Raw genomic sequence first — 25,051 nt, forward strand, 5'->3', positions numbered from 1 at the left:
TCATCTGGTACAGAGGCTGATTTAAGTGATACGTTACCTACCAGAGAGAATAGTTCGTCCATTTCATATTTGAGTTTCTTCAGAACTCTTTAGTGAATACCATCTGGCCCTGGTGACTCATCACTGTTTAACTGGTCAGTTTCTCTCCAAACCTCCTTTACTGACACCTCAATCTGGGACAGTTCCTCAGACTTCTAACCTAAAAGAATGGCTTGGGTGTGGGGATCTCCCCCATGTCCTCTGCAGTGAAGACTGAATCAAAGAATTAATGTAGCTTCTCTGCAACGGCCTTGTCTTCGAGTGCTCCTTTAGCATCTTGATCGTGCAGTGGCACTTATAATTGTTTGACAGACTTCCAGCTTTCGCATGTTCTTAATGTTTTTTTCTGTTAGTTTTTCTGTTCTTGGCTAGCTGCTCTTCAAATTCTTACTTGGCCTGACTTATTATAGCTTTACAGTTGACTTGCCAGAGTTTATGCTCCTTTCTATCACCATCAGTAAGATCAGACTTCCAATTTTTAAAGGATGCCTTTCTGTTTCCAACCATCTCGTTTACGCTGCTGTTTAGCCATGATAGCATTTAATAGAATCATAGAAGATCAGGGTTGGAAGAGACCTCAGGAGGTCATCTAGTCCAACCCCCTGCTCAAAGCAGGACCAACCCCAACTAAATCATCCCAGACAGGGTTTTGTCAAGCCGGGCTTTAGAAACCTCTAAGGATGGAGATTCCAACACCTCCTGAGGTAACCCATTCCAGTGCTTCACCACCTTCCTAATGAAAAAGTTTTTCCTAATATCCAACCTAGACCTCCCCCACTGCAACTTGAGACCATTGCTCCTTGTTCTGTCATCTGCCACCATGGAGAACATTGTGGCTCCATCCTCTTTGGAACCCCCCTTCAGGTAGTTGAAGGCTGCTATCAAATCCCCCCTCACTCTTCTCTTCTGCAGACTAAATAAGCCCAGTTCCCTCAGCCTCTCCTCGTAAGTCATGTGCCTCAGTCCCCTAATAATTTTGTTGCCTTCTACTGGACTCTCTCCAATTTGTCCACATCCCTTCTTTAGTGGGGGGCCCAAAACTGGATGCAATACTCCAGATTTGGCCTCACCAGTGCTGAATAGAGGGGAATAATCACTTCCCTCAATCTGCTGGCAATGCTCCTATTAATGCAGACCAATATACCATTAGCCTTCTTGGCAACAAGGGCACACTCTTGACTCATATCCAGCTTCTCTTCAACTGTAATCCCCAGGTCCTTTTCTGCAGAAGTGTCGCTTAGCCAGTCGGTCCCCAGCCTGTAGAAGTGCATGGGACTCTTCCATCCTAAGTGCAGGACTCTGCACTTGTCCTTGTTGAACCTCATCAGATTTCTTTTGGCCCAATCCTCCAATTTGTCGAGGTCACTCTGGACCCTATTCCTACCCTCAGCGTATCTACCTCTCCCCCCAGCTTAGTGTCATCCGCAAATTTGCTGCGGGTGCAATCCATCCCATCATCCAGATCATTAATGAAGATGTTGAACAAAACTGGCCCCAGGACCGACCTCTGGGGCACTCCGCTTGATACCGGCTGCCAACTAGACATCGAGCTGTTGATCAGTATCCGTTGAGCCTGAGGATCTAGCCAGCTTTCTATCCACATTATTGTTCATTCATCCAATCCATACTTCTTTAACTTGCTGGCAAGAATACTGTGGGAGATTGTATCAAAAGCTTTGCTGAGGTATATCACGTCCACCGCTTTCCCTATATCCACAGAGCCAGTTATCTCATCATAGAAAGCAATCAGGTTGAAGCAGATATCAGGTTAAAGCAGGTAGCTCAAACATTGGTGAATCCATGTTGACTGATCACCTTCCTCTCCTCCAAATGGTTCAAAATAGAATCCTTGAGGACCTGCTCCATGATTTTTTCGGCCCTCTTACCGTTTTTTTTAATTTGGGGAATATATTTAATTTGAGCATCTATTATGTATTTTTAAATAGTCTCCATGCAGTTTGGAGGCATTTCACCCTTGTGACTGTTCTTTCTAATTTCCATTTAACTAGCTTCGTCATTATTGTGTAGTTCCCCTTTTGAAGTTATATCCTACTGCGTTGGATTGTTTTGGTCCTTTTCCCCCCATAAGGATGTTAAATTTAATTACATTATTGTCACTATTACCAAGCAGTTCAGCTACATTCACCTCCTGGACCAGATGCTGTACTCCACTTAGGACTAAATCAAGACTTGCCTCTCCCCTTGTGGGTTCCAGGACAAGCTGAGGTGATATGTATCAAGTCAATATGGGGATATTTGAAATTCCCCATTATCATTGAGGTTTCTGTTTTTGTAGCCTCTCTAATCTCCCTGAGCATTTCACAACCACCATCCTGGTCAGGTGATCGGTAGTATATTCCTAATGCTATACTCTTATTATTCAAGCATGAAACTTCTATCCATAGAAATTCTATGATACAGTTTGATTCATTTAAGATTTTTACTTTATTTGACTCTATGCTTGTAGAGGAAAAGTTTGTGCGTATTTGGAGGTAGGAATCAAAGACCTCAGGAATTCTGGCAATTATTAGTCCCTGCTTTTTAGATCACACACTATAAAACAATGACATATCAACATTTATTTCAGTTACTTAAGTGAGCACTGTAAAATTTGGACAAATTAGAAGCAGCAATTTAAAAGAAATACTAAACATGATTAGTGTATTACTACATTAACAAATAAGCTTCTATAATCTCTATCAGGTATGACACGAGAAAGCATATCTGCACCTTTCAAAATAGCCATCCGAAGATAAAATACTGTAGCAAACGTGGTTAGCAAACTGTACTGAAACAAATATACTTGGAGTATGCAAGACACTCTGATCAACAGAAGGGGGCACTTGTTTTCTATGAAATAAATACGTTCAATACAAAAAGAGTTCAGCTGTAGAAACCAATTTTTATTTCTCCTCAATTCATAGCTAGTGTCTGATTCTTCCCTTTTCTTTTCCTGAGTTATAAAGTCAGGCTGTATCTGTCAGCAACAATGAATCCTACTTTAATACAAGATTAAACTGCTGAAATAAGAGGAATGGGTTTAATCTCATTAATATGTTCATACACAGGAACAGGAGACTAGTAAAGACTGACTTTGTGCAGGTTTCCAATGCCAATGAACTACAATTCTGGTGTACGGACCCCTGCACTATCTCAGTTCTAAATCCTTCCAAAGCAGCTCTGTCAACGTACCTGAGATCTCACCTACTATAATCCTACCTGTTTCAGTCCAGGATCCTCCCAGTACTTCGTCAAAGCATCTCAGTCCTAACCTCTTACATCCCCAGGCTATTTAAAAACCTTTGTCCGAATCATACTAGATTGTATGGTGATTTTGTGATGCAGAAAAATATCTGCCAGGGACTAGATGTGCACCAAATTAATTTTTGTTTGTGACCCATGAAAAGATTAGAACTGAAATGCAGTAGTGAAGGGCCTCTGCTTTAAGACAATTTGCCAGCTAAATTCAATGTAATGATCTTTTGCAATACTGTTTCAAGGAATATTAGACAACTTTTCATTCCATTAGCCTCTTTTCATTGCCTGTAATTTTAATCAGTCTCTTAATCGAGGGACAAGGGAAGTTCATTTCTGGATCACTAACGTTTTAGGCAGGACAGTTATGACTGAAATGAAGGACTTCTCATTGCTTGATGTTTAAAACAATGTTACCTTGAAGTTTAGATTTGCTGGTGTAATTTTTGTAAGTTTCTCTTGATGCCCTTTCATTGCATGGCATGGTTTCCAAGCTGGTTCCCATCTGTTAAGATCCCTTCTTAATCTTTTAAATCAGTTACCGAAGACATTTATACTTTGTTATTTTTTAAAAAACGACATGAGGATATTTATATATGCTCATAAAAGTGAGGGGGCTAAAAGGCACTTGCTTGAGCCATAGTGCAAACAGGCAGTGTGCAAGTTTCCCTACGCAGATCTGTCAAAACACCTCTTTGTGATTGTTATTCAGTGATTTTGCATATCACTGATTTATCACACATTGAAATTCCAGACCTGGGTCTGTCCTGAACAGAGACTCGAATGATATGATCCTTTTGGGATCTGACAGGAATTAGTATTAGGACAAACCCAGTTTTAAAATTGTATTTTATTAGCCAAAATATCATCTGTGTATATCCCACAACTCCACCTAGTCTTACCAAATGTTTTGTACATGGGTGGTGCGTAATGGAGGCTAAGTCTCCCCAAACCTCATGCCACCGGGGGGGGGGGGGGGGGGAGGAGAGAGTTGGAGGGGGGAAGAGGGGGCAGTGGCAGATTACCACAAAAGCCCTTGGGGCCCTGGCCAATTTGGGGCCCCTGGAAAAACCTCTCCCAGCCATGTCCCCGTGGCTGCTTTTCTGGTCTCAGGGCCACAGCGGGAAAGGAGGAGAATGGCGTGAGCAGGGGACGGGACCTCGGGGGAAGAGACAGAGTGGGGGCAGAGCTATGGGGAAGGGGCAGAATGTGGGAGGGGCCATGGGGGAAGGGGTGGGGCCATGAGCACGGCCAGGGGTGGAACAGGGGATGGGCTCTGTGCTCAGAGCTCTGGCAAGGGTCAAGAGTCCCGCCGTGGTCGGACCGAGCTCTCAGCCCCCCACCCCGTCCTGGCTGGGGCCATGGGAGAGGCTGAGAGAAGCGACCAGAAGAGGCCGGGCTTCAACTGGAAGAGGCGGGGCAGGAAGCTTCACCCGCCGCCCATGGTTTAGCTTCTGATTCTCCTTTCACAGCAGTGTAAAAGGTAACTCCAATGGGGTTATGCTGGTGTAAACCAGTGTACATTTAGAATCAGGACCTTTGTGTTTAGATAAGTCTGCTCTTCCAACACAATACCGCAGAAAAAATTTAAGCTGACTTTATGACCTGACATGCATCTCACTTGGCAGCAGGCTCACATCACAGCTACAAGACACTGATTTTTACTAGACGACCAGGCAGAATGAGATGCTGTGAAGGAGAAATCACTTCCTCATAAACAGAAAGTATCTGCAATAACAGGAATGGGAATACGGACACAAGATACTTATATTTCTCCTTGAAATGTTCCAGTTTGAAAGTGTCTCTTCCAAGAAACAGCTATGGTTCAATTTGGTACAAAATACAAGCAGATCCTCTTAAACAAACAACTACTGTAAATAAAGGAATAAAAATAAATCTGTTTAAGAAACACCAAAGGCTAATCTTTACAGTGCTTTTCCCATGTAAAACCATCTAACCCAAACCCCTTTCAAAACTCTGTAGGACTTCTGTACAACCTGATGTTACACTTATCTGTCACCGAGGCAAATTATTCTTACTAAAATCATACACAAAGGATTTTGCCAAGTAGTTAGAAACAGAAAGCTACACTGACATCTTTCGTATGTTAACAGACACTTTCCAGGATGGTAAATATTTTTCAATTCAAGTTGGAATCTATTGCCAACTCATTCATTTAATGAAACGTGAGGTTTATTTAGATTTTGAAATCCTGCCATTTTCTCCATTATAAAGTGTAAAATGATAAAGACTAGGATCCAAATTCAGCTTTGGCTCTGATGTTAATAGGAACTGACCCCATTAATGTCAGGGCTGAATCTGGAGCTACTTTTGTATGTTAAAATCTGAAAATTATATGCTGATTGGGATTCCTCACTTTACCTCAAACTTACCCATAATCTCCCGAAATGCTGCAGACCTACCATTACACATGATCATTAATATAGCCGCTACAATTAAATAAAGAGATCTAGCAGGATGTTAATAAGGCCTGGTGAGATACCGAAACTATCCTGTTGCTCTAAAAAATATTGGCAAAGTGGGTGCTGAAGTTTAAGCAACTGAATAAGTGCCCTGGTTTTCTGAAGTGCTGAGTACCAACAGCTCCCATTAATTTTAAGAAATGATTTATTCTCTCTGTAGCAGTTACCTAACCAATTCCTATGCTGATTGGTGAACATTCTTTGGGCCTGAAGATATGACTCCAGTTGTGGGTCAAACTTCATCTTAACTAGTGACCCTTGGGTCACTCTTTGTCTGGAGGGTAAAAATGGACCATTAAGGAGCAGTAACCAGACATTTTTTAAGAAGCTCAGCTCTGCAGAAACATGCACTCACTGGTAGATCATAAACAAACTATACTTGACTCTGTTAGTCTTTAAGGTGCCACCAGACTCCTTGTTGTTTTTGTAGATACAGACTAACACGGCTACCCCCTGATACTATACTTGACTCATACATTGAGATGTACAGATTAAGAACAAAACATTTTACAAAGGAGGGAACTCATCCTCATATTACACACAAGGAGACTGAATCAGACAGAAGAAGAAATTTGACCAAGGGTAGTGGCAGAGGCAGGAATAAAATCTAGGTCTCTTGACACCCTGTCTAGTGCCCTCTCCACTTATGGTTCTGTCACTTTTAACATTAAGGAAGTTTCAGAAGAGCTGTGGGGGCACAAAATGAAAACCTGGGTAACAAGGAAGGCATCGCATACTGTGAACCGAATTCCAACCTTTATCTCTGGCAAAATGTTAAGGCCAGTCAAAATTGTAATGCCATTTATTTGTAAGTCGGGTGCAGAAGTACTCGGCAAGGAGCATTTTAATCTGCTGTTCAGTGTGCGGTAGTTTTAATTTTAATTCCCCCGCCCCCTTAGAATCAAGGCAGATTTTCCCAACTTTCTGGCCCTTTAGAATTTCTCATGTCCTCACCAGTGCTCAAAAGCTAACTTTCTTCATGTGTTTTGGAAGCCTGAAGCAATAACACTTCTTACAGCCACACTGCAACAAGAACAGACCTTATATAGTGGGTACTGCAGCGTGGTTGTAGCCGTGTTGGTCCCAGGAAAGCTTGTCTCTCTCACCAACAGACGTTGGGCCAATAAAAGATACCACCTCACCCACCGTGTCTCTCTGATAGTGGGTATTGACAGACTGTGTGTGTCAGGGAAGAGGATGGTGTGAGCCTTTCCTTGAATTCTTGTTACCTTAAAAATGTGTGCTTTGAGAATGTGATGTCCCAGCTCAATAGTCTGTTGTCGGTTTAGCTTCCCGTCCTGACGAGAAAACCAGAAGGCAAGCAGGGTGTGGCCACTCCTGGGAACAAGAACAAAAAAAAAAGTTAGTATTCGAAGAATCCCATTTTTTTTTAAATCCCAGGGGTCTTCCTTGGGGTTGGCGTCATTCAGCATCACCCATCTTATGTGCTGCCTTACAAGGAAGATCTAGGCTATCAGTCTCACTCAAACTACTTCCCCAGCGAATGACTTCTCAGATCCACATGCCTGTAGGGTGCAAGCTGAAGAATATGCACTTAACTGGCTGTAAATTCTGACCAAACAACTGCTGAAACAGAGCCTGGACATTTGGTTGAGTCCCTCCAATGAGGATGTATCTCTGCATACTTCTCAATGGTACCCCACTATAATGGACCTCACTTATTTTAGACCCAATTGCTTGATGATTTCTTACTTTAATTCCTTGACATAAGAATTGTTGGGTCATGAAGTTGAGGCTAGAAAAACGTTTCTGTTAGAAGAGAGGCATGGATCTCATTTCAAGTTTCCTCTGCAGATACAGCATCTGCTGTTCTCTCTCTCCTTTTAGGTCTCTGTCCACTCATTTTAAATTGTGGGGATGGTTAGAAAAGTGACTACATATAAACGGTACCTTCTCAGGGCTTGTCTCCATGGAGAAATCAACCAGAATTGCTATTCACACCCTACCTAAAATAACTTTCAAGTGTAGACAAGCCCTTATTCTTCAGCTCTGCTATGTGCATGTGTTTTCTGAGTCATATTTGCTGGCTTCATGGACAAAGTAATATTTTACAACAGCACTTTTTTACTCCTGTTAGCCTTGCAGAGCCAACCCAGCTTGGGAGAATGAACTGGACTAATTCTGATTTGTATACCATGCCATAAAATAATCGCAGGACTTTTATTACTGGTGAGTGTGTAGGACTTAAGAACTATGTTTGATTTACAGATTCTGGGGGAATTACCAGGATTGGAGGTTAGAAAATACAGTTTTACTTGTAATGTGAACAGGTATGAACTATAATCAGTGAGATACAGCAATTATAGAACCTTATGGTGCTATTTAAAAATCACTTTACAGAGAAAAACTTTTTGAAAGTGAAACATTTTAATAAAATCCAGTTTCAGAAAGAAATTTTTAAAGAATCGGCCAGATTCTTCATTCTGTTATATCTTCCTAACACTGTTGTAATTCCACTCTGATGTAAAACAATATTACAAGGGTTTTTAAACTTTCCTGTTGATATTTACAAAGATGGTTTCAGCAAGGGAGAAGCTAATTAACTGACAGGAAAGTGAAAGTGGACTATATATATGGAGTGCTGTCAAGCACATAAAGTAAACTGGAAAAAAAGAGAGGAAAATGTATTTCATTCACTTCTTTCAGTTCTAGTGATCTTAGGTGTAATTTGTAACCTTAACACACACATTTCCAGCTGAAAATTTTGGTATTTCAAATTGACAATGACCCTTTAAAGATTAAGGACCTGACTCTCTTCTGCTTTGAGCTCTCTATAGTCATTTAACACCAGTGCAAAGCAGGTATAAAACATAACCAGATCAGAATGACAGAATTCTACATCCACTTTGCACTGGTGAAAGTGACAGTACAAGATGTAAAGCAGAGAAGGATCAGGCCCCAGAGAACATTCCATACTTGGACTTTGTGTGGCCTGAGAACAGTGTCTCCTGGTAAAAGAATTTCTTGTTTTTGTTAGAAGTGCTTCTCCTGACAGCAACACCCCTTTCTCACTCTACCTTTAAAAATACTGTATTTTTAAAAGGAAAAAACAAAACAACAAACAGATTCACGTGAAGGAACACTCTGAGAAGCAGAGTGCCCGGATTAATGTATAAGCAGCCCAGATACAGTAACCTCCCAGGCTTTTTGAGCGCCATCATGGCAATCTTCTACATCGTTCAAATGTATCAGAAAAATAAATAAACACTGTTAGAACTGTCGTCTTTGTTGTACTCCACAGTGAAAAACACATGTGAGAAGAGAGAGAATTGTCTGTAACTTCCCCTTGACACTACAGATAAGGAACAAAGGCATGTGTATTGCATTATTTTGCTTTTTTAAGACCTTGGAAGCCTCAGGGACTTCTTAAACCCATTTCTTTTCTGGAACCAATGTAGCTGTACATTTAAAAAAACAACAATCCCCCCTCCCCCAAGCTAACATGACGTGACTTGTAGCTTTAATAGGGTTTTTAAGGACAGGGCATACTACTATCCCATTAGTACCTTATCAAATGGAAAAACTAATATGCCAGTGCTTAGAATGATCTAAATGCAACTGAGTAATCTAGACTAGAGGATCAATGTTTCCACAGCGCTAGGGCTTATCAGCATGTCTAAATCCAAAGAACGATAATCCTTCGAGACAGGACTTTCTAAAAGGGAAACCACGACCTGTCGTTTTGTTTAAGCGGAGCACGAAAGTGAAGGATTTGTAAACCAGGGCCAGGTGTGCAGCAAGCTTCTGACACACAGAACCTTAATTCTGACAGGTAATACAGAGACTGATGATTATTTGCCAGATTGTCGGATGGTTTTAAAATATGGAGACATGGCCATTAGCAGAGGGGTGCAGGAACAATTTTTATGTGGGGGGATGAGAGCCATTGAACCAAACTGTAAAGCCTGTATATGACGGAAACCGCTTCAAGCCAGGGGGTGCGGCAGCCCCCATCACCAGCGCCAGCACCAATGCATTAGCAGAAAAGGATGAACAACAAAACACATTTTCAACCGTTTTCCTTAAAAGGCAGGACTTGAACCTTTTCTTCATGGTTCAAAGGCCAGAGCATTAAACGTACACATAATTCTATTGTACCTCCCCCCAAAATGCAATGAATGTAAAGATACAACATCAACTTAAATATCACTCTGCCATCTGAAATTTTTGTACCTACTATTGTTACAAGTAACGCTTAAGATGACTAGAACTGAAAAGGAAATATATTTATTTCTGTTTATTCAGTTTATGTATTTTGTTTATTTGGCAGCATTTTGTGTATAGTCAGTTTCACTGCTGTCCTCGTGTACCTGTGTAGTTTAATCAGTAACTTTCCCGTTTGTGTGAGTCTTTCACACAGCAGTGATGGACAGAAAATCATGTACAAAATGGGATTGGGAACGTGACTGGAAAACCATGCAAAACTGAAGGGGGAGTTTGAAGTGGTTGTAGCACCTGAAGCCACTTTAGGATTCTTCTTTTTTTCTTTGAAATTGACTAGATTTTCAGTCAGTGGTGTCCCTTTAAAGAAGATAATCTCGCAAATGTAATATTCACAGTAGCGGCGGTCTTCTGAAATACACTGACCAAAACTGCAAAGGATGATCATTACCGATGATTAGCCTTCAGAAGTGCCCATAAAGAGACAGAGGAAAGAAAATGAATTAAAAGGAAACAGACACTGTGATGTACTGCTTGAATTTCGTAGGATGCAGCTGCAACTCAAGCAGTACAGCAAAACTCATTACTACGGTTAGTTTAATACACCAAGTACATCTAATGGCTAACCTGATTACACCACTTATCTGTTGGGCAATGTCCCATACATTTACCTCAACCAAAAGGATGGTGGTTTGAGTCCACTCAGAGAACTCAGCTCTGGGCCTTCCTTGGGAGAGATGTCTGGTCTTATGCACTGGACTGGAAATCAGGAGTTCTGAAGCTTTACGCTCGGCTCTGATTCTGTCTCCATACATGGGCCTGTCAGCCTCAATTTTCCCATCTGTGAAACAAAGCTAATAACGCTCACACTTGCCTACTGCACAGAGGTGATTCAAGAATAGTCAGAAAATGTTTGGAAAGAGCTTTGAACACAAAGCTCTCTATATTAATGGTAAGTATTAATGGCATATCTAGGCACCTCTAATGTGGCTGGGTCCATGTACCAAAAGATAAGGTGCAATTCTTAACCCATGCAGCCCCAGGCAGTAGGTAGTTCCTAATTGCCTTCCAGCTGAGGCTGGTAGAATGTATGTGTATGTATAATACAGCTGTGTGCATGGTTTGGGCTGTTGTTATGAATAAGGCATGCACGAACTATTTCAGAATAAAGGATAGGATTCACGAGCAACATGTTACCTCTGCAATATTTCTTATACCTAAAAGCAGTGGCTCTGGGCTTGCTGATAAATATCTGCAGTCACTTGTTCTGTCAATGATAATTGCACACTAAACCTGATTCTAACAGCAGTGTCTTTTTTAAAAACACAGCAGAGAATGACAGTAGTGATTTCTACATCAAGGAGCCCAGTGAAATGATTTGCTTTGAATTTCACCATAGCAGAGGTTTATCCTCAGTGGGTTTCTATTTTTAATGTAAGTTTTTTTGTGTGAAAAATTAATAGTGCTGCCAGCTCTGTTATCAAAGCTTTTGTTCATTCTCCTAGGTGGTATGTGTCACCGCATGCTAACGCTGCGCAGTTCATCACAGAATATTCCCATACCAACATATACATACTCTAGAGACAATGGTCTTGATCCTGCAAGTTCTGGCACAATGTGAGATATGCACAAGACTGTTGCTGTCAGGGCTAATACAAGGGGGGGTTACATGTGGACACTGGAAAAGTTGAGTATGAGGCACAGCCCTCCAGACTGAGCAGGGTAGACCCTGTGTGCCTGCTCCACAACCAACCAGAATGCAGGGTATGAAAGGGCCGGAGCACAGGCAGAAAAAGGGAAGTTACTTCCCTTACTGTCACTGGATTTCTTTGAGACATACAGTCCATTACTTGCATCTGAAGAAGTGAGGTTCTTACCCACGAAAGCTTATGCTCCCAATACTTCTGTTAGTCTCAAAGGTGCCACAGGACCCTCTGTTGCTTTTTACAGTCCCTATCTATATTCCACTGCAGGTATGCATGGGCTCCAAGTGCCTGAGACCGGAGAATTCTTGCAATTGGTGTCTGTCAGTCTGTGTCTGTGCCCTGCTCTCCTCATGCTCTGCTCTGAAGGTATATGCTTTGAGCAGGGGGTTGGACTAAATGACCTCCTGAGGTCTCTTCCAACCCTAATCTTCTATGATTCTATAAGGGGTGGTGTGGACCGACTGCCTCTCCAGTTCCTTCTCTACTGTTAATCCAGACATGATCGGAGCAGAGGGGAAGGGGAAAGCGTAGCTGAATACAGACAGGAACCACACATCTCAAAGAACTCGAGGTACAATAAGGTAAGTAACTTCCCTTTCTTCTTTGATTGCTGGTCCTTATGTGTATTCCACTGTGGGTGACTGACAAGAATACAGTGACAAGAGGAGGGTATGGCTGCTTGTAGAACCTCTATCCCAAAAGATGTGTCAGCAGAGGAGACTTGGACCAAGGTGTAATGTCTTGTGGATGTGTGGATGGAGCTCCACGTTGCTCCCTTGCAAATAAGAAGCAGGGATACCTTGTGCAGTGAGGTTACTGAGGCTTCTTGTGCTCTTGTAGAGCGATCCTGTACTCTGTGTGGAGGAGCAGATGTGAAACAAAGTAGGATATAGCCAGAGATCCACTTGGAGAGTTTCTGGGAGGAAATAGCTTGTCCTCAGGCTCATTCCGCTATGGCAACAAACAATCTACCTGACTTTCTGATCTGTTTTGTTCTCTTCAGGTAAAATATTAACGCTTATCACATGTCACGGGCACACTGCTCATCACACGTTGTGGGCATGAAGCCTCCGCTCCTCGTTGGAAGCATGGAGCTTTGGGAAGAATGCAGGCAAGTGGATAATCTGATTTATGAGAAATTTTGAAATTACCTTAGGGGTGAATTTTGGGTGCAGTTGTAGAGAGACCTTCTCTTTATGGAATATTGTGTATGGTGGGTATGCCATTAGGGCCAGAAGTTCACCTACCCTTCTGATCAAGGAAACGGCAACGAGGAAGGCATCCTTCATTGACAGGTGAGACATCAAACATGTAGCTAGGAGTTGGAAGGGTGGCTTAGTGGGTGCTAAAAGAACTAAATCAAGGTCCCAGTGATGGGCTGGCATTGATACTTTTGGAAAGGTTCTGATTAAACCTGTCAGGAACCTAGTAGTTACTGGGTGAATAAAGACAGAGTAGCTGTCCTTTGGTGGGTGACATGTACTGACTGTTGCCAAGTGGACCTGCAGCAAGCTAAGGGAAAGACACATCATCTTGAGGGTAAGGAGGTTATCGAAGATACCAGGACTACTTGCTGTTTCTGGAGACATAGGACTGCCGGTCCCAGATAGAGAAATGCTTCTGTAACCCATGCTTGCTTAGTGTGGTGCTCTGTCCCCCCTCTAGTTGTATCTAGCCCATCCAGAGATTAATGAGTCTGCTACAGTCTTAGCTACGAGTCAAGTGCTTTTTTGCTCATGCAGTAGAGGCTGACGCACTAAGCTTCAGAGGTCCCAGGTTCGATCTTGCCCACTGACGACTGGGGTCTGTTGGTGTTACACTTCCACTTGGCAAGATAATGTTATCTGGTGGAGTCCTTGCTGCTGTCATTAATAACGGCTTGCACAGCTCTGGGACAGGGATGTTCTAGATGGGACGACCATTCGAGCTGTGATACGAAGAGCATCCAGGTTGGGATGACTGAGCTTGCCGTTCTTCTTGAGCCAAGAGATCTGACAAGGACTGAATGTTGATGGGCAGTGGGGTTGACATTCACAAAAGACTTGGGAACTGTCTGGGCCATTTGGGTGCAAAAATGATGGCTTGTGCTCTGTCTTGTCAAATTTTCCAAATAGCCCCAGGATAGCTGCAGGATGGGAGGAAAGGCACAGTTCAAGTGGCCTATCCAAGGGAGTAGGAGAGCACTGCTTCTGGAGTGCTGGCCTTGAGCTCCAGTAGAGCAGTATGTCTTGCATTTCCTGCCAATGTACGCTATACTGTCCTTGCCAGTTTCACTATGGCTTCATTCACTGGGAGTGCTATCCAGCTTGATCCCTTGGGTTGTGGGCTGTTCAGGAGCTTATGTCGTGTGTCCTGGATCTCCACTAAGGAAATCTGGAGCTCTTCTGCCGCTCTCCATGGCAGCTCCTGGAATTGGTTGTGGTTGTCCAAAGGAGATGGCGAATCTGGAGCAACAGCCTCATCGGGAGAGGAGGAAAATATCCCTGTTGGTAACAATGGATCTGGCTTGTATTCCCCCTCTTCAAATCAGGAGGAAATTCTGATTGCTCTCTTGGAGGGGAGAGGTAATATGACTCCCTATTAAATTGTAAAGACCCTGGGTGTTGTGTGTACAGGTCCTAGGGGCCCAAACAGTGCTGTCATGAGGGGTTAAAGGTGAGTTCCAGAGGTCCCCAAAGCATGGGGTACCACCGGTCCCAGGGCGGGTGTCCAGGTTTGGGTAGACAAGATTGGTTCCAGGCAGCTCGCAATGTCCGGGTTGGATTGATCTTCCTGAGTGGAGGTGATGACTGTTCCTCTGGTACTTCTGATTCCCCCAATGATGAGAAAGTCGGATCTGGGTCAGTCAATGGTGCTAGCAGTTCTGCTAAAGAAAAATCACAGTTAGTAGATGGGATGGAGGATGGACTTCTTTTCCCATACACTGTGTCTCCTGACAGGGTCAAAATATCCCCGGTGAGGATTGGTTCTGACAAAAGGGAAGATTGCAGATCCAGGAGATCAAAGATGTCCTCCACAGTTGTGTACATCTCCATTCTTCCCAGGGTGCATAGGGTCCTGTCTGCCTCTCCCGTCAGAGTTGATGTGGAAAGGCTCTTGGCTGGTGAATCCATCTGGGGTCCGTGGGGGTACAGCTGGTGAATGAGGCTCCCATTGGGTGCTCTTCATTGGTACCGGTGGTTCTCGGTCCCTTGACCTGGATGGTGCCGCAGACAGCGTTGCTGCTGGTGCAGAGTCTGGTATTGGCAGAGCCTTGCTCCTGTGTACATTCTTTATCATGGTCCTGGGGCTTAGGACGTGCCTAAATGGGAAGGAAGATTCGTCTGCTTGGAAGACAGAGTTGGGGAGGAATCTGTCCTCTTTGGAGTGGACTTAGATAGGGATCTGCTCTTCAGGCCATTAAGGTTCTTAACTACGTGCTCCCCTGTCAAGCCTCCCTCCTGCCAGAAGGCAGGAGTGACTTGGTGGTTTTGTAGCAACATTCTTATTCATTCAGGATTGGGTTTCCCCGGGCTCCCCATCCTGATTATAATTTTTTACTTTGTACAACACTCCACACCTGCTATGGACAAGATCAAACTCTGTATGTGTGAAAAGTGCAAGACTGCTTTTCTGCAGAGAGCACCTCTCTCAGGACAGCGTGGCTCAATGTCTGATTGGGGGAGAGTAAACATAGTGCTCCCAGGGTTGGGGGGGACGGGACGTGGCAAAGGAGAAAGAAAAGTAGATCAGAGACAGATAAAACAGATACTGGCAAGTGCAGGGCTGAATCATTTGGCCCAAAGAAAGGAAACAAAATTAAAGCAAACGGTTGGAATAAGTCTTCCTAATCTCTCTACTTATGGTCCCCTTGATGGCGCTCTATGGATGCTCTGACAGTCCACTTCAATCACAATGAAAACTCATGATCTTGTACTTCGGGTAACATGTGTGGTGTACTGTGCCCAATGTACTTGGGATATTATTGCTATAGATACACATTTGAATCCCCATTTATATCTGTCTTTCTTATATGTCTCCTTTGAATTCTTGATATCATATCAATGCTGCATAAGGTATAAGGTATGGCAGGACTTCTGTATGGCAATGCTACTACAAACTAATCACATTTCATCCTTTTGTTTCACGTCTCAGCTTCTATTTTCAGCAGTAGGTTAAGCTGGTCCTGAAGAGTTCACACACATTGGAATTTCTGCATGCCTTAGAATTCTTTAATCTGTTTAACAGTGACACCTGCTGGCTGAGAAGAAACAATATCAGCAGAAGTGGAAAGGGAAATTATTTCATTGTTATATCAGTGCACCGAGCTGGAGAAATTACAGAAATTGCCAGGGTAGCGTAAAGGGCCTTAGTTTAAATGAGAATGAGGTCCACCATTTGTATACACAGAGCAGAACGTTATTTAAGGGGAAAGATAAGAATTAGATTCCTCTAGAAATGCTAAAATAAACACATTTACAAATATTAATTAAAAAAAATTAATAAGGATCAATCATACAAAAATTACCGGGCCTAAATGGGTAACTGATCTTGTTTGGTGCTTTGATGCTAAATCCACGGTATGCCCACATCTTGAATACTGTGTGCAGATGTGGTCGACCCATCTCAAAAAAGATATTGGAAAAGTTTCAGAAAAGGGTAACAAAAATGATTAGGGGTATGGAACGGCTTCCGTATGAGGAGAGATTAATAAGACTGGGACTTTTCAGCTTGGAAAAGAGACGGCTAAGGGGAGATATGACTGAGATCTATAAAATCATGACTGGTGTAGAGAAAGTAGATAAGGACGTGTTGTTTACTACTTCTCATAGCACAAGAACTAGGGGTTACCAAATGAAATTAATAGGCACAGTCAACCTGTGGAACTCCTTGCCAGAGGATGTTGTGAAGGCCAAGACCATAACAGGGTTCAAAAAAGCACTAGATAAATTCATGGAGGCTAGGTCCATCCATGGCTATTAGCCAGGATGGGCAGGAATGGTGTCCCTAGCCTCTGTTTGCTAGAAGCTGGGAATGAGCAACAGGGGATGGATCACTTGATGATTACCTGTTCTGTTAATTCCCTCTGGGGCACCTGGCATTGGCCACTGTTGGAAGACAGGATACTGGGCTAGATGGACCTTTGGTCTGACCCAGTAGGGCCATTCTTATGTTCTTATGTTTGAAGATTTTATAAATTAGTATTAGTATTGCCCAATACCATGTTGTCGTATTAGTGCCATCTGATAGGGTGAGCTGTGACTGTGTCAAATTTTTCTCTTCACAGTTCCATTTCAAGGGGGAAAAAATCTTGGGCTTCCCATTACAATGTTTTACCATAAGAGAAAACTACATCACCACATAAACAAATCAGCTCGGGGTAGGTTTCTTCTCTGGGCTTTCACCATTGGAGACCAGGGTTCAAATGCAGATTGAGGGCACCAATGAACATGAACTGGGTGGTTCTATCTTAGTCCCTAGTGAACATGGATTCAAATCACAAAAGCCTCACATAATTCACACCGGGTGAGGCCCAAAAGAGAAACGCAAGGGCACTGACTGTCAGAGAACTGAATATCACAATTCACATGCTATTAGTAATTTGATATTCAAGCACATCCCTACATTCCATCATTCATTATCCACATACAAAAAGCAAACCAAGGTGTTAATTTTGACCTACAAAGCCCTGCATGGGTTGTGCCCTGGCTTCCTTACAGAGATCCACTTCTGTTATTCACTTTCCCGGCAGTTACAATCAACTAGCAGATTCCAGTTAACATTCTGAACGTTGCCAGGCTGGTCACAGTGTTTTCAGGATGAGGGAGGAACTCACTTCGTCTGCTGGTCCAAAAAAAGCCTAGGATTTGGGTGAGGGGTTGTTTTTTGTTTTTACTCTTTCGAGGCATGCAGCAAACTCGGTTCATTCAACTATTTCCTGAGCACCTTGTCTGGAGGGGATGAGTCTCACTTGTGAGTTGGGGGAACACTTTTTTTTTTCCAGTTGATTTGTCAACTTCATTACATCATGTAGCAATACAAAAGAATTACAGGAAGAACTGCTGTCTTCTAACACTGAACATCACTAGATTAAGGAAAGCCGTATTATCCCTAAAGCTACTCCTCCATCTCTTCCTTCCTGCTTTAGTAGGTATCTTCTGCCTACTACACTCTTTGCCCACAGACATGTCCTCACATTTAAAATTCCAGTTTTGTGATTTTAAAATAATTCTCAATGTGCCCAAAGATTACAATGGATGATGAAGATAAAGAGCTAATGGGCCTGATTCTCTTTTACACGAAGACACCTTTCTATCACTCAGGCCAAGTAAAGGGGATTTAAAATAGGTGTAAATTACACTAACTCTCACTTTAAGGCACGGTTACACTAAGGCCCCTTTACACAACTCTGGCAGTGTAAGTGAGCATCAGGCACAATAGATTTTCTTTGTGCTCTGTAAATTCCAAGCCCCCTGATTTACATCCAAGTTGCCTTTCTTGCAGCTAACTGGATGAAAACCTTCCAAAACACAGACAGCTGACACTGGGCCCAGTGAATCTGCTTTTCCAAGAGACTCATGTTCATATTTTATTTAGAGCTCCACAGTGCACTTCTATTAGAACTGCAGTGCACACAGTACTTCCTGTCCCAGCAAAGACAAGTGTCTCCTTTTCTACTAGACATCTCTGGAAAGTCTCTTTAAAGAAAGTCTGCTAAGACAATTTGAAAAAATGTCTCCTGAAAAAACAAAAAATGCTCTAAGCCAATGTCCTGCCCAGCACACACTCAGAGCACAAAGGATCACCACTCACGGTGGACATTTTTGAAGGATCATTTGATCACTGAAGTTAACTGATTGAATTTTGCACTGATGATTTCTTTCATGTACCAGTCAGGAAAGGCAGCTTTGCTGCTCGAGTTTATGGTAAAAATGTGAGGGTGGGCGAGTGTGTGTCTAGTGCTGGGAGATTTTGTACTGATTTGTGTGTGTGTGGCAAATGAGGGATGTTTGCTGAGGTGAGGAGCTGTCTGTGTTTGGGGTTATTGTGTGTTCTGGTTGTGTTGTTGTGTCTAGAAGGTCGTGCTATTGAGTTGTGTTGGTGGTGAACGAAGGGTAGGTGTGTTGACTTGTGTTTGGGGAGGTTGTGTTTTGGGATTTTGTGTTGTGTAATTTATAAAGTCAAAATGGTTGAGAACTTAAAAGTCCATGTTCCCCACAGTTTGTACAGAGGGCTGTCCCCCTGGCTGGAGGCACAACCACCTCTTTGTTACCCTGCACAGCTGTTATTCCCACCTTCTGATCAGCTGTCACATTCCAACTACCACAGAACCTTTGGACTCCAACACTCCATCTGGTTCTCGCAGACAGTATGAAGGAAGGTGGGCAAATGTGTGTGTAGGGCTGGGAGAGTTGTGTTGATTTGTGTGGGGGTTGTTCTGTGCTGGGAGATTTGTGCTGATTCCTGCAGGTGGCGAATGACAGGTGGATGCTGTGGTGAGGCGCTGTGTGTGTTTGGGGATATTGTGTGTGCTGGTTGTGGGTGGTTTTGAAGAACTGTGGCAGCTGGGCCACGTAATCCACCATCTGTGCAGTCTCCCTCATATAACCAATGAAATTGTTGCATGTAAATTAGCTGTAGAATAAGGGTGTGTGAGTTACTCGGGCATTATAATGATGTAGGACTTTTGGCATGGCATGGCCTTACTGTTGCTGTACACCACCTGGGTGTAATTAAAATGGCTGAGAATTTAAAAATTGTATAATAAGAGATCACAAACCCTGTGATGATTCAACCTGGTGATATTCTGAACCAAAAGAGCTTTCAACCATGCCTGTAGCTGTCTCCATCACTCCACACTGACTCAACAGACATTCTAGGCTTCAGAACGACAATCCTGAAATTTTATTATAGAGATTAACTGTGAACTGACATAGAGTTCAACTGTGAACTGATATAGAGTTCATTAAACTTTATGCAAGAAATAACACAGGCAAAATAGGAAATGCACCTATATGTGCAATATTACACCCCATGAAATAAAACACTGATCAGCAGGTTGCAAAGCAGAATTCAAAATCTTTGTAATTTTATGTCACTACAAGTGCTATTCTTATTTGTATGAATATCCCACAATTTTCAGACTCAGTCTCTTTCTAAGCTAGTTGATTCAATAACACCTTGGAGCTGTAAAGTCTGCAGCAAAGAATGGTTTCTTCGATTATGCCATGCAGAGATGAACAAATGTGCCCTCAACCACAGAAGTTACCTAGAAATCTAAAAGTAATTGAAGATCCAGAAGAAGTGTGACAAGATTGCAAATTTCTTTGGGAAAGGACAGGCACATTCCCTAATTCCGGGGCAAGATACCTACCCTGTCATGTTCTTTGGTTGCTTCCCTCAGCCAACTAAAATCAAATCACCTTATCTAGACTGTCATTTATATCATTATTATTACAATAATTTTGTTGTGTTGCAGTAGAGTCTAGGGATTCCAATTGTAGACCAGGACCACATTGTGCTAGGTACTAAACACACAACCAAAAGTCAGTCCCTGAGACTAAGGATAGATGGGACCATTATGATCATCTCGTCTGATCATCTGCATAACACAGGCCAGAGAATTTCACCCAGTGATTTCGGTATCGAGTTTAATTTGTGGTTTAACTGGAGGACGCCTTTTAGAAAGACATCCAATCTTAACTGAAAGCCTTAACAAAGACCCTATCTCAGCCAAACAGATATGCGATGCACTTAATTTTTTGATGAATACAAGACACAGGATTGTATATAGGATCTGTATATTGGTGCTATCATAGCCCAGTCTGCTTCACTATCACCCAATGGCTTGACATGTATACTGATCAGGAGAAATGGCAAAACAGAAAACTGTGGAATCCCATAGAAGAGAGCCCAAGGGGTAATTGCCCAATGCCACACTCTGGGACTTCTTTAAAAGGCAGGAATGGAATCATTCTGACACAGACTGGTCTACCCTGCAAGGGTCTGTAGTCAAATCAACAAAATTTTGTGATCAAAGATTTCTGATGGACGTAATAAAATCAGCAAGGTCATTTGACCCTTATCTCTTACTAGGAGGTGAACAGCTACCAATAAAACCGCCACAGACGTATCCACATGGAGGCTAAAATCTAGGTCAAGGACAGAGTCAGGATCAAAGAAATCTGACTCTCAAATTGTCTTGGAACCATATTCTCAATCTTCTCCAGAAAGGGCAGGTCAGAAAAAGAATGGTACCTAGCAAGATCTTCACATGTTGAGAGACAGTTTACTGTGCATGTGCCTAACGACCCCCTCATTTGGTGAAAGTTGGCACCCTAATCTCCTTTAACAGGGCATTAACAATCTCTACCGACATTATGATTCATGATAGAAAGTTACCAAGTTTTTTCCAGTCTCTTTGATCAGCAGTCATCTCACTGTTGCAAATCAGTTGAAACTCTGAAATTCTGCTAATGATCCTGATGTAATATTCATATTTCTCAAGGTTTCTTTTTTGTTTAATATTCTATTTGCACTGGTGACATTGTGCCTGTATTTTATTATGTACAGTAGAGTACATGCCTCAGCTTACACTAAACACGTGGCTGTCCCAGAGAAGCAGAACATCTCTAGTTTATCCAGGATAATGTAGATGAATTCTCATCAAGAACTCATTCAGGGGAACATCTGCACTGAACTGCCTGAAATAATGGCAGATAACAGAAGAAGCCAAGGGAAGCATCATGGATGGAATTGGGAAATCTATGGCCATCCTTTAGACTTAAAGGCTACAAAAGGTATTAACTATTTTTTTTTAAAAGGATTTAAAGGCACTGTTTTAATATGAGTTTTGACAAAATGAATCTCTGTTAGCAAAGAAGAAATCCTTATGTCCTAGATTAGTTTATAAGCATATCAACTGACTCACTGGCTGTTAAGAATGGATTACTTTGCATTTTAAGTAAATAAATGTTTCCTTAAGACAGTGTGAAAAGAAATCTCAGGAATACTTAAGAAATATATGTGATAGATAAGACAGATAGATAGAGTAACTAAGCCTTCTCTAAATTAAGCACGCCAATGATCTTGGATTTAAAATATATTTAGCACCTTAACCTGCTGGATATGTTGGGCCTGATTGGGAGTAGTCAGCTAAAAATTCCTTAGAGTAATCAATATAAAGTGCTACCATTTGGGAGAGACCAGTGGACTAACTAGATTGGGTTGAGCAGCAGGGTTATTATAAATGAGTTGGTCCATGTGCCCTCTTGTGGCCGGGGTGCCCTTTATTCTCCCTCTACAGAGACTCCACACACTTGTTCCTTCAAAAGTTGCTTGTCCCTTATTGGGGTAAGGGTTTATTCAGACATATAAACTCAAAAGAAAAACTCAGAGTTCCCCAAAATCTATCCTGAGACATGTGCTTACCTCACAGCCTGGGTGTGACAAGGGGTTCGTTCATGGTCCTTTTTCTAAATGAGTTCTTAGGGTGTGACCCACCCTGGAGTTTGGCTTGCAGCTGTCCTGCTCTGAGCTGACTCCCCTGTACACTTCCCAGAATCAGGCCTCTCAAACAACTGCTTCAGCTTTCTTACAAGGAACCAGTTACTTGAGGTTCCCTACCTGTGCCAGGTGTCTCTGGTTAGCTCATTTAGCAAGCCTGCTCCAGGCTTCAAGTCTCCCGCAAGCAGCTCCTTCACTTCCTCTGCTGTCTCACCGTTATCCACAGTGCATGTTGTTTTACTACACACCAATTGCCTGATCAATAAAACTAGCTGGAGTCAAAGTACTTTGATGGCAGACCACAATGAAAGGCCATCTGAAAAAAGTCTGGCCCCGAGCAGTTTTAGAACAACCAGAACATCTTGGAGATCCACTGGCAGAGAACACGGGTCAGGATACAGCCTGTTCTAACCACGGTGGTGTTCAAAGGACTTACGAAAGCCCTGGTGCAGCAAAGCATCAAGCAGGTGCTTTGATGTCAATGGAACTACTTGGGTACTTAACGTTAAGCACATGCTTAAGTATTTTGCTGGACCAGGGCCTGAGGGAGGAGGCTTGGAAGGAAATAAAGGTGGTGGAGAAATGAAAAGCAGCAAACTAGATGTACATTTTAGCTGATTAAAACGTGACCTTTACCGTATATAAAACACACAAACTGCACTGTATCCGTCAGTGTTTGGGCTGCATCTATCACAAGCTGGTAACAGTGAGCTACTCTATTCATGGTAAAGTCTTTTTCTGGTGGCTGCAATTATTTCGGATCTCCATGTCATTAATCACGGTTTAGAATCTGCCTGGGTGGCATTTCCCATCTTCTGTTCAGACTGACACTGGGGCTGAAGCCCTGCCCAGCTCTTTCAATTCAAAAATGCATTTCAGAGCTTCATTAAAAGAGCAGACCCACCACCTGAGACCAAGTTAAAGCATCACCTTTCTTCTTTCACATTTTCCATCTATGCCACAGGTGTATTTAGTCCAATGCTTTCACTCTAATTATTATTACAACACTAGCTTATACTGCCCTCAACAGTCCCTACTACATTTGCCACCCCGGTTAGTAGCATTTTTTTTATCCTGTCTTGATTCTGTACTTCTGAATGTGATTAAACAGAGTCACTCAGGGAACAGTGGCATTTCTTTATGACTGTCTACAGGGTTACTTACACAAGGTAATGGTTCTCCTATGTTCATTTTGTCAAGCTGTGATAAATTCCCTCACTATTTTTATAGCTATTACACTGAAAGTAGTGGAGTAAGACGGCCCTATTTATTCCAGGCAGACTTCTGGGACGCCTAACAGTACTATTCCCAATGACGGCAGCACACCAAACTTACTATGCTTTGGTACAGATAACGTTTGCCTGTTTAATTAACTGAAGGACTTGTGATGAATTCTCACGTGTTGTGACCCAACGTCTGGAACCCAAGCTTGTCCCCAGTTTATCCTGATGAAGAAATGGGATATTGCAATGAAAATATCCCATCTTATTACATTTATTATACCAGGAGTACAACAGAACCCCAAACTACCACTCCTGTCCACTTGTACCAACATTTCACCTGTATGAAGTCTGTGCACAATGCTAGCATTCTGATTGGATAGCATTTTGTACCCACCCTACATTGGCAGTGTGCAGGTGAAAATGACTGCACAGAGTGCTAGCAAGGGGAGAATCTGGCCTCATGTCTTTTTATCTGTGGTGTACGGCACCCAGCACCCCTTTGGGCACTGTAAAATAACTAACCACAACACCATATCCCTGGTGTCTGTGTCCCAGTGAGCTGAGTGCCTTGGCATATATACGTAATTGGGGAGCACACAGAGCACGCTAGTGCTGAAAGTGTTGGCTAAAATATGACAGAACCGAGAGATTTGATTTCTTGAGCTAAATCTGTGATTAATGTATTTGATTTCTTGTGTGAATGTGCCTTAACAAACGGGTCTGCATCCACTAAAACATAAAAAGAATAATAATGACAGGGAGTGGTACGTTTTATCTGTATTGATCAAAAAATAATTGGGGTTTCAAACAGAATGGGATATTGAGCATGGAGAGAGGTACTATACAGGAGAACTAATTTTCTTACTAGCAAATAGATAATTGAGGTGTAAAACAGAAATAGGGGTATTGAGCTATGAAGGAAAGAGACACAGTTTCCTAGATGAAAAGAGAAAATGGCGCAGTACCGGAGTCCAGTAAGGGCCAGATTTTCAGAAGAGCCCAGCTCCCATTTAAGCTCCTAAAGAAGTGGTGTTCAGCACCCAGCAGCTCCCTTTGGAAACAATGGCTGCTTCTGAAACGGCCACTTCATTTCAGTACCTAAATGGGAGCTGTTGGGTATGAGCATTTTTGAAATCTGGACCTGAGAAAAAGAGAGAGAGAGAGAGAGAGAGAAAGCGTATATGTGTATGTGTGTACAGTATATACACAAGGTGTGTTTTTTTATACACATACACGCATGTGCACAAGGGATTTAAAAAATTCTTGTTAAAACTGTAATTTTTCTCTTCCTCAAACTGAAATGGCATTTTCACCTCTCTGACTAAAATCCATCAAACACACAAACAAAACCACCCTACGGTTTGTCCCCTTTACCACACCAGCCAATTATAAAGAAGAATGTATTGCTTAGAGACTTCAGGGACTCTCGGGTTACTGAAAATAGAAGAATAAATGCATTCAACAATTAAACGTATCTCCACAACGACAAACCAAGATATGCAATTTGAAGCGAAATTTAGACAATTAAAAAAAACCAATGTGTAACACAAGAAAGCAGCAGCATTTTAAGAAGTCTGCAGTACCGAGGTGTAAATGAATTTGTATACAAGTAATCTATACTATCTCCTGCTCGTTGTCTCCAAACTTCCTACATCAGTTCCCTTTCATTTTGGCATTA

The 25,051-nt window shown here is 42.4% G+C and overlaps 1 protein-coding gene across 1 annotated transcript in view; it reads right to left on the reverse strand.

Moving 5' to 3' along the window:
• TANC2 (tetratricopeptide repeat, ankyrin repeat and coiled-coil containing 2) overlaps positions 1-25,051 on the reverse strand; it is a 513,617-nt gene that overhangs the window by 36,538 nt on the left and 452,028 nt on the right. Inside the window, exon 16 of the mRNA XM_065422604.1 lies at positions 7,007-7,115. Coding sequence (XP_065278676.1) covers positions 7,007-7,115 — 109 coding nt within the window. The remainder of the gene's footprint in view (positions 1-7,006; positions 7,116-25,051) is intronic.

Source organism: Emys orbicularis, chromosome 25 (assembly GCF_028017835.1).
Source record: "Emys orbicularis isolate rEmyOrb1 chromosome 25, rEmyOrb1.hap1, whole genome shotgun sequence".
NCBI classification, from domain to species: domain Eukaryota; kingdom Metazoa; phylum Chordata; order Testudines; family Emydidae; genus Emys; species Emys orbicularis.